Source organism: Theobroma umbraticum, unplaced genomic scaffold, assembly GCF_002168275.2.
Source record: "Theobroma umbraticum cultivar Fairchild unplaced genomic scaffold, ASM216827v3 scaffold_4.1, whole genome shotgun sequence".
In the NCBI taxonomy this organism is placed as follows: domain Eukaryota; kingdom Viridiplantae; phylum Streptophyta; class Magnoliopsida; order Malvales; family Malvaceae; genus Theobroma; species Theobroma umbraticum.
The window spans coordinates 7,311,717-7,322,685 of NW_018397258.1; the positions used below are offsets into that span (position 1 = coordinate 7,311,717).

Genomic DNA, 10,969 nt, shown 5'->3' on the forward strand with positions numbered 1-10,969 from the left:
TATAAACGAAAAGATTGATCCAGGAGAGTTTTATGGTCATGACAAGAGTGGGATAGATGGTCCCTGAGCCTAACTTAAGACTTGGACCCAATTTTATTATTGATTTCTTGACTCACAAAGATTATGATATAAGATAACGTCATAAAAATTACACAATTAGAAAATCATCTTTCATGGAGTTTGTAATTATAAAAGCAAATTTAGAAAGAATGAAAGCTTTCCCTTTTCCTTTGTCGACAGAAACCACTTGGACCCTCTCGCGTTGTGCAAGCTGTCGAGGGACTTCATTAGTCCCAACTCTAGTGAAGATAGCCAATACCAAGCCTTGAATCGTATTCAGCATAAACCATCCTAAAAGGGAATATGGCCATCATCTCGTGCCGGTTCAGGAAATGGTTAGCCAGGAGGGGCGACAAAACCGAGATGCAACATCTACATCTTAGCAAAATGGCCATGAAAGGTATGAATCAAAATACGACCATAGACTCAGGACAAGAGCCTCAACCAACAACCAACTGGCATCCTGTAGCTGAAAATGAAAATTCTCCATCTCATGAATAAAAGTTTATATGGTTCCTCTTTCATTTCAAGAATATATGCTTGAATTCAGAGCAATTGTGCTATCAGTTATGTACAAGCGTATACCTGCAATACAGAATCCCCACAGAAACTTATTACCTTTGGTTATTGCCATAAATTGACTCAACCCCTAAAAGATTATGGCCGGAACATTATGGGAAAAAATGAGTTGAAATTTACATGAAAGATTGTTAAAGAATCAGATCAATCGTAGCAGTTTCTGGGAGAAGTAACTAGTAATGCGGTATGAATCAAAGAATTCCACTTGGATGCTGTGATCTTCAATTACTCGTGAATATTGCACCGTTGTAAGTAAGGATGATCATACTGCACATGTTTGCTCCAATAGCCTTTGTATTTAGCAATTCCGATTTCCAACCAGGGTTTCATAACTCCATCATAGTGTATAACTGCTGCATGCTCAACATCACCCAGACCAAGACCTGAGTCATAACCTAGCCCAAGTACATGCCATCTCTTTTCTAAAGCTACAGTCTGGTTGTAGAAAGTAATCCAACCTAAGGGCAAGCTCCCAGCCTTCCACAATGGCCTCTTAAGTCCCTGTAACAAATCACAAGGCAACCACGCGTGAGAAACACATATAGCATGCGATAGGTTGGATACCTACTATAAAAACACAGACACAGCACTGGAAATAGCAACCAGCAATGGTGCAATTAAAAAAAAATTGTTATGGACACATCTGGAAGCAAACAATTGGTGTCAAACTTGTGAGGCACAGGGCACAAGTTTCACCTTCATAAAGTTTGTTTCCAGAACTTTCAACTGGAAAAAAAAATATAAAAGCACAATCAAAACATTTTAGAAGAAGATACACAGCATACAAAATTCTTCAGATTGAAACTAGTATGAATATACCTAAACTTGAGCAATTATACAACTACAAGATGTTACTGCCTTTTAGGGTTGAATACGTTCCAACCCGTACTGGTTTTTGTTTATCATTCATAGGTCAAACTAATAAAAAGCAATTGCTTTAGACAGAAAAAAAACCCCTCTTGGGAGATAGTGGAAAATGAGTAAGAAAGATGATCGATATTGAAAATTAAGACAGATAAACTTTAGGTAAAATCGATACAGCTCCAGGTGATAACATATTCCATACAACAAAGATGAGCCAATGCACCTGATAACATTAACCATATTTTCAAAGAATTAATGAGCAGCTTCAGAAAACAACAGAATCAAAATAAATCCAGAAGCATTTTAGCATGGAATAAATGCAAATACAAGGAAAGGAAAGAAAATGCCCATACCAGTTGCAAGTAATTACGGTAGAGCGTGGTTAAATTTAGTCTTCTCCATTTTCGGAGATCAAACATATTCATACCAAATGCCCATGTGCAAACATTGGCATTAAACCTCTTTGCCAAATATGGGTCTGAAAAGTTCATAAGCATATGCATCGGACGAAATGAAGATTCACTACCCTGACAAGTCTCCACTGCTGCATTTACTTTCCCCTTCATGTCAACACTCCAAAGTCCAGATAAATCTCTTTGCACTACCACATCATGATCAAAGAGCACAATCTTATTCAGTGCTGGGAAGATGTCTGGCAGATAGAAGCGAAGATGGTTAAGGGCAGAAGTATATCTTGGATCATTGGACTTTTGTTCCTTCAATATTGAATTATACTTGGTGGGGAACCAATCAAAATTGTCTACGCTCTGAATGTGCATTGTAGCTTTTCCAGTAGGATTTAATAAAAACCACATAGAAATTGCTGGGAGGTTGAGAGAATCGGTCACCACATGAAAAACAATTTTCTCTGGCTCCTGCAAAACCAATTTTAATTATCAGGGTATGTTACATCCACTAACAGGTTAGCAATGGCCCAATCATGAACTAACTGTAGCTAACTCATCAAAGATAGGGGAACAAAGGGTAATATCTTTCGAAGAGAAATTGATAATAGAGAGGCAGTAATAAGCTTATGGTAGACAGGAAAAGGTGAAAGAACTTCATGGTAACTTTGGAAAGCTTATGCCAATCACCAAAACTCAAACCATGATTATCCATTATAAATAACAAGTGTATCAGTTACTGTACAGCAATGTAAAACCTCATATCATCCTCACATGATTTAACACACACACACACATGCGTTTTCTTATATAACTGTTTATCATGACAATTACTTTCAATAAGCAACACCATGTTTTAACATCATAAAATAAGCAGAGTGAAATTTAATGAAAATGATTGAAGAATAAAACAAAGAGTGTACAAGTGGCAAAGGCAGTTTACCTTAGCAGACGCAATGGTGGACTTCACAACCACTGCACAAGCCAGAATATTATCAGAGAAAACTACATAGTGATAAAGGTCTGGATCATGCAATTTTTGTTGGTTAGGGAACTGTCTTTCCTCGGATTGAAGGTAAAAATATTCAGCTGTCAGCCTCATGGACAGGCAGTGAAGGCCTTTAGGGGTAGTCCTTCCTGCAAGTTGAACAAGATATGACTCTTGATTCTTCTGCGCCCGAACCTGTTCTTCAGCATTATAAGCCATGGCACGAAGTTTTGTGGCCATTGCAGAGCAGTCAGGGAATACATGACTTGCTTTGGCCAAAGAAACCCCCATAGATCTCAGTTTCTGTGAAGCACTGAAAATTTAACTGTTCTTCAGATATAAGTCAAATGTAGCAATTCAACCCTAAATCTAAGCACATTCACTTAAGAGTAATCATGAATTCAAGTTTATTATTGAATTTAAAATGCATTGGTAAAATTATAATCAAAACAAAAAAAAAATTGTTTGTCATTTCACCTCCTTGACAAATCTGAATCTTTGCTGGCTTCACCAACTGCTCGTTCCACCTCTTTGATTCGCATTCTCAACTCTTTCACCAAGTGAGAGTTTCTACCTGGTGGTGAAAAACTTAAGTACGCTTTTGCTCTAATGAGCTGATCTCTCATCTGCTTTACCTTCTCATCTGTTTCTCTGCGTGTTTGAGACTGCAGAGGTTGATCATGTCTAACTGTTTCTTGATTGGATTGCTCCTGCAACCAATATATTAGTATTAACTTACAGATATATTAAAACTACCATGACTTACTCTAGTTCTGACCATTCTAGCAAACAACCACCCCCCACCACCTCCTTTAAAAAAATCATATTAGTAAACTTCAGGTTGTGATGGCAATAATACCTAAGAAATTTGGGGTTAAAAACAAAACCTATAGATTTCCTATTCCCATTCCACCTACTGCTACTGCTCAAATTCCAGAGATGAGCAATTGCTTCACCGGTTTTTGCATTACAAACAGCAGCAGAATCACAAACTAAATTCAGTGGGGAGCAAATTAAAATATCATGGAAAGCGGATCATAACACAAATAGATAGAGAGATGGTCAGGTGAAATTTTTTTAAGGCATGTAAAATTTCAATGCTGGCTCAGTTTTATGTGAGCTATTTGGTGTCAGCTAAACAAATCCCCTCCTCTTCATATAGATACCTAAAAGAATAAGAGAGCTACAACTCCAACATCCATTTTCCCTCACAAGATTAAAAGTAGACATCAATGCAACCACCTAGTCTATATTAGATCAAATTTATAGCACCCCATCATGTAAATACACACCTTTTCTCTGTAGTTCATTTGTATTTTATTCTGCTGAATTTGAAGGCTGTCTTTTTCTTTTCCTTTATCATTAGTTTCTGTAACTAAAAAATAGAGGAACTCAGAGTCACATTTAAATTGATAAACTAAAAGATAAAAGACACTACTACATACACCCATGTAATACTGACCATTTGCTTCTAACAATTTAGAAGCATCTCGAGCATCCCCAGATTGATCAGAATCACCATTCTCATTATAACTGTGACTAACTACAGAACTAAAATCCTTCTCTTTGAAAACAATTAATTTTGGCCCTTTTAATTCTTCAGCAGCTTCCTAGATAATAAAACAACAAAAATCAGCATGCATAAACGGTCAAAAACCATTCAAGATAAAATGTCCAAAACAAAATAAACTAAATCCGTAAAGCTACCTGTTCAATCGCATTAAGTCTTAAATCATCAGTCCTATACTTCTGCACCGAACAAAGCAAAAACCCATTATAAATCTACCAATAAATAAATAAAACTTACAACAGGTTCAAGGAAGAGAGATCCATACAATACTGGCCAATTCCTCAATAAACTCCTTCCGGCCTGCCAAGTTCAGAGTCACAAATGGAAACAAACAAGATCAGGCCACATCCCAGAATTTAAACAACATATATATATATATATATATATATATATATATATATTAAATCTCAAGATGCCAAAGACAGAAAATAGAAAATTTCTCTTTGTGAAAAATGAATATTCGATTTAGCATTTTATTTTAGCTTTAATAAAATATAAACATATATTTCTGTACCCTAAAATCGAAATAGTGCAAAGTAACGGTCATTGGCCTGTTGTCAGATCAACTACTCAATTAACGGTAAAAGCATTTGGTTTTTCATAAAATCAGATTAGAAGAAGATTACCGATGGAAGTAAGGGTTTTGAGTCTCTCAGAGACCAACAAGATTGGAGCGAATACAGAGAAAGAGAGTAACGAGAGGATCAGAATCCTCTGCCATCGACGGTATTTCTTCATCAATCAATAAAAATGGAGAAAAACCTGAACTCGCAACAGAAAAAGAGAAAATGATTTAAAAAAAAAAAAACCCTTCGCCCGTTGAGTTTCCTTTCCTCTCTCAATCGTTCTCCAAAAAGCACATTTCACAGATTCAAATCGGCACCGATTCCTTGCTTCGGCTACAAGGAACAGGAGTTCAACAGATGAAAGACTAGGGTTTCTGTTTTTCTTTGTGTGTGTGTGTGTGTGTTTTGCCTCTCTTTCGAGGGAGAGAAATGTAGTTTTGCAGAGAGAGAGAAAGAGAGAGAGCTTCGTTCACGTTTTGGAACTGGGAAGGAGATGGCTTACTTTTCTTTCCCTTTCCGCTTTAATTTATTTATTTTTCCCTTTTTCACGTTTCAAAATTTAATGTTTACTGATCTGAAATTCTGGATTTATATACCTTGGCCTTGGGGTTAGCACATTGACAGACTTGAATCGCGAGAAAGGCGAAAGAGTGATGGGGATGGTGGTGGCTCATTCTTTGGCTAATGATGAGGACGAGGGATCTTGGCCGTTAATTTTAGTTCATGAGATGATCTTTGACCTTCATCCTTTAGGTCAGCCATCGCTCATGATTTTGTGGGCTCCTGTCGGCCTGGGTACTATGTGTGTGTTAATTATGTTAATGTGTCCTTGTCGAGCCAAGCCGTTTACACAATGAAAACAAAATATCATAAATTCTGGAAATTCTTTATTCTCTTTTTCGATTATTTTCCTAAAAAAAGGGAACAGTATGAAGGTTGATTAATACTAGTACTAGATGTGCGGCAGTCATTTGATTGGTGAACATAAATAAAATTTAATATTAGTATTATTGTTCTTTATGTTGACTATTATGGAATAAGGAGAATGATTATATGCAAAAAGAAAATATCAAATCAATGAATAATCTAATCGGTGAATTTTATTATTTTAGTTTAATAGTTGAAAATGTTAGTTATTGTCTGTTTCATTTGTGGAGATTCATTTTGAATTTTCATCTATATAATATAAAGTAATCTTCTATTTTACAACATAAATATTACTTTTTTTCCAACCTCATATATTGGACTTGAACTTTAAATGTTAAAAGATTAAATTTTGAGCTTTCACTATGTAAGCATGGGTAAATTAATATGATCTTTCAAAATTTTTACGATTTTCTTTTTTACATAATGTTTAAAAATGCTCTTCAATTATTTTAAAAAATTAAATAAATTTTTATTTTTTATGACATTTTTTTATATAATTAGAGAAGATTCAAATCTTATTCTTTAAGTAGGAGGATAAAGCATTAATTATTTTTTTATTATACTTAATCAAGTTTTTATATTTTTATTTTGAGTTCAATAAGTCTTGGCTAATTATCTTTAATCAAAATATTATTTATTATTTTATATTCATAAAATATTAATATAATAATATATAAAAAATAAAAATTATTACTTAATCATACCATCATACCATATTATTATCAATTATAATATATTAACATATCACATCATTCTCAATTATGATATATAATATATCACATCAATTTTACATGATATAAAATTATAAATTTTATTTTTTAATTATAAAAATTTATTTAATTTAAAATTAAAATATAAAATTTTATTTAATTTAAAATAAAAATATTTAAATTAATTTAATGTGATAAAAATATAAAAAATTATTTAAAATTCTTTTTAAATATTAAACTCTTTTTTCCTTATGAGCGGCAATATTGCGGTTTGCCCTTTGCAACAATCTTTTTATAGAATCAAGGATTGCAGTTTAACGAATGTGATAGGTAAGTGCCACGTGCACCGACAAAAGGAGTGATTTAAATTAAGTAGGGGGGGTTTACCAATGCATTAATAACGAAAGGTCAACCTCCCTCAGCTTGGGAAGTAAAATTGTTAAGCAGAGATATCATATTAAGGAGCCAATAGTGAGTTTGATGTTAATCTCACATCTGTGTCATTTTCTTTGATACTTTGATTTCAGTGTAAACATGTGCCATTAATAAATATCCCAACATAACAAGTAATTAAGCTAGGATCTGAAATAATCATTAGAGTTGTATTACTTCCATTAATTGTGTATTATAACCTTTTTTAAAAAATCATTTAATAGACAAAAAAATGATATAATTATTAAATAAAATAAAATACTAAAACTTTCACACTATTACGCAAACCTTAATTTTAATATAATGATTATTACTTATGTAACGTTCACATTTATAAATTTTTTTAAAAATTTTATTTAATTAATGTGCAATTAAAATATTTTATTTTTTTTTAAAGCATTTGTTATGAAATTCATGCTTTAAAAGAATATAATATTTGTCAAGAAATTGAGGAGATTGGAAGATGGAAAATAAAAAGGTACATATTAGTTCATAGACTAAATATGCAGACAAATATTGAGTCACTTAGGGTGACTTTTAGTTGTAACCATCCTCATCTGCGAGTTTGGTTGGATTTTTTTTTGTTAGCACCTCCTATTTCACGTGAATATCATTTGCGTTTCCTTTTCGGGAGAAAAAGGCAAATTCTATATAGGAAAGTTTTTTGAACTCGTGTCTTGTTATGGCATTGTTGGGAGTTGGCAATTGGCCATGCACGTGACTTGGTAGCGGTGCAGCGGCCAGTCTCCAAGGTCTGCCCAACCTCTCGTTTCCTCCGTTGTTCTCGCCAAGGGTCATGCAATTTTGGCTTCTCAAAATTTTTAACATTTTTTATTTATTATATATTTTTAATTTTTTATATATTTTAAAAAATTTTATATTATATATATACATTTATTAAATGATCTTTTTAAAATAATTTTTATTTAATATTAACATAAATAGAACGTAATAAATTGATCCTATAATCCTTATTTAATTTTATCTTAATTTTTAAGTTTATCTTCGCCTTTTTCTCTCTCTTTTTTTTTCTTTTTCTTTTTTTATTCTCTTTTTTTTATTTTTACTTTATTCTCTTTTATGTAATTCAACATTGAAACATACTTTTTCTTTAAAAAAGATTTATGAACTTGTGAGCTTAGATAAAAAAAAAATTAGACTACTCACCACAATTATGTGAAATTAAAAAAAAAGTGAAGTTTTTTTAATTTTTTTCTTTTTATTTATATTATTTAACTATTTATATATTTTATCATTCTATGAAATCCTATATATCGTATTTAATTTCTTATACTTTATGCATTATAATTTTATGATTAATATTTTAAATTTAAATAGAAATAAAAATAAAATATTAGAAATTAATTGTATTAATTTTTTTAAGTTTGATTAAAGTATAAATAAGTTAAAAATAGTTGATAAATTTTTTAAAAGAAAAATATATAAATTGTCTAAATAATTCTCCTAAAATTAAACCATCAAACTATCCAAACTTAATCTTCCTTCCTTCAATCAATCAAAAACTACTAACTTTTTTTATCATGAAAAGTAATAGTATTTAACTGACTATTTGTTTTTTGGTCAAAAAAGTTATTCAAGGTTTTAGGATCCATTTGTTTTACAGTAAAATATTTTTTAAAAAATGTTTTTAGGATTTATGTTTATTTGGAAGACAAAAAATTAATTTCAGATGTAAAATATTTTACGAGTCAACAAAGTTAACCACGGAAAATGTCTTATACCCAGAACAATAAAAACACTTTTATACAAAATTTATGAGTATAAATTTGATAAATATTAATATTTATCTTAAAATATTAAAAATATAAAAATATTAATATTTAACTTTAAAAAATTAATTTAAAAATCATATGACACTATTAAAATTAATAAAATATTTTTTTAATGAAACCATTCAATACAATTAAGTTTTTTATATATGAATGGAATAAATATTACTAATAATTATAATAAAAATATTTTAATGATTATCATTTAATGAATACACATTTATAATAAGTTTAAATCTTACTAATAATTATAATAAAAAATATTTCAATGATCATAATTTAATGAATATATATTTATAAGTATAGGGTCGGGATATCTTACACAATTGATAAATATTTATATTTTTATAATTATAATAAAAAAGTGATTAGGTGAAATTTTTTAAAAAAAATTAGAGTTTATTTTCATTACATATATGTGGTTAAATGCTCCAAAAAATATCATTATTAATTTTATCAATTTTTTTTCATTCTTAATTTTAATCCCAAATTAATGAAAATCAAATATCAATAATATTTTGTACTCAACTCTTATTTATTATTTTAACACCAAAATAATTTTATCATGATAAAAAATATTTTTGATAAAATGATTTAAACAACAAAAGATATTTTTAAAAACTTATTCAAATAATAGACAACATTAAATTTTCTATAAAACATTTTATATAGAAAAAATTTTCCTTTAATAAATTATTTTTTGATTAGCAAAGGGACTCTTTTTTTTTTTTCGTTTTTGAATTGTTGATCGTCTTCAGTGAGAAAGTGTAAGTCGCTCAAAGATACCAAGCAAAAATGGGCGGGCCGGTCCTGGTAGGAAAGTTAGGCTAAAATAGGTTTTCAGGCAAGGTTGGGCCAGAATTACTCAAAGCCCGTCTAACCTGACTCCATTTATATGTTCTATTTTTGGGTTGGAACTTCCATTCATTTTTTATTGGTAGCAAATTTCACACAAGCAGATTTATTTTATAGTCAACATGGATTCCAACTAAAACCAAGTTTGTGATTTATTTCATGCAAAAACTTATCACCTTATAGCATAAAATGAAGGTATAATACTTGAAAAAGTTTTCAAATTATTCAAAAAAAATAAATAAGTTGTTATTATTTTATATCATTCAATTAAATTTATATATTTTTATGATTAATAATTAATTAATTATTATTAATCATACATTTTTTGTCATTTTATACTTATGTGGTACGAGTAAAAAAAATTATTATATATTATATTATGTCATAATCTATTATGAAATATTAACACAAAGCTTTATATTCATTTGACAAGTAATATTTTGATTAATAAAAAAAATTAATTAATTATTATAAAAATTTATATGATTTAAAAATATAAAAATTTAATTAAATATAATAAAATTAAAAATATATTATTTTAGATTTAATATTTTTTAAATAATTAAATTATTAAATAATTTAATTTTTTAAACATATTATATCTAAAATAAATTAAGAACAAGAGAGAAGTTGGATAATTCACAGTGCGATGAGTGAGTCATCCGAAATTGTATGGCTATAGCGCCAACGGTGCGGGGGATGGCGGCTGACATAATAGATACGCATTTGGTACTTCCTTTCAACGCAATCAAGTTGACGCGCGCCTATGTCAGTTTGTATGTTTTTTTTTGTTTAATTTCAGAATCACGTCGGATTTATGTCTTAACCGGACACTTGTTGCCTACTTACTTTAGTTTGAAGTTGGTAACTAGTAAGACATGCATGACCAATGTTTTTCTTTTAGTTGCTTATATTTGTACAGGCAAGTGATTAGTTTTGAGTTTGAATGTATTGATTTTAATTTAGATGATAATGAATTGATCAATCTTTGTTAATTCATTCTGAATAATTTAAGCTTTGGAATATAAAACAAGATTGAATTTAAATCAGTTTGAAATAATCAAAACTCAATTATTAAACAGCGTTCCTGTACAACTAATGATGGTGGAAGCGAGAGAGGAAAGAGAAGAAAACAAAGACCGTTAGAGCACGCGCCAAATTGTTTCGAGTAAAAATAAGTAACTTACCTGTTTAAAACCTTTTGGCCTCCATTTTTTAACTCTT

The 10,969-nt window shown here is 30.1% G+C and overlaps 1 protein-coding gene across 2 annotated transcripts; it reads right to left on the minus strand.

Annotated features, from left to right (window-relative positions):
- Nucleotides 1-67: 67 nt before the first annotated feature.
- On the minus strand, nt 68-5,593 carry GAUT6 (galacturonosyltransferase 6). 2 transcript variants are annotated; one of them, XM_021424548.2, is made up of 9 exons: nt 5,092-5,593; nt 4,731-4,765; nt 4,603-4,644; nt 4,358-4,505; nt 4,188-4,264; nt 3,373-3,605; nt 2,851-3,208; nt 1,857-2,378; nt 68-1,140 (listed from the first exon to the last, which is right to left on the minus strand). In XM_021424548.2, exons 1-9 carry the CDS (start codon nt 5,201-5,203, stop codon nt 865-867), a joined length of 1,803 nt encoding a protein of 600 aa, XP_021280223.1. In that variant the 5' UTR covers nt 5,204-5,593; the 3' UTR covers nt 68-864. The 2 variants fall into 2 exon arrangements, with proteins under 2 accessions (XP_021280223.1, XP_021280222.1); XM_021424547.2 differs by having other exon boundaries at nt 4,188-4,270; nt 5,092-5,592.
- Between the last annotated feature and the right edge of the window lie 5,376 nt (nt 5,594-10,969).

Excerpts from the sequence above, each read along its gene's own strand:
- GAUT6 (XM_021424547.2), bottom strand. The coding sequence starts at position 5,203 with ATGAAGAAATACCGTCGATGGCAGAGGATTCTGATCCTCTCGTTACTC. Across the intron at positions 4,506-4,602 it reads GACTTAATGCGATTGAACAG|GAAGCTGCTGAAGAATTAAA; the intron begins GTAGCTTTACGG and ends TTTATTATCTAG. Across the intron at positions 2,379-2,850 it reads CCACCATTGCGTCTGCTAAG|GAGCCAGAGAAAATTGTTTT; the intron begins GTAAACTGCCTT and ends TTGGTTTTGCAG.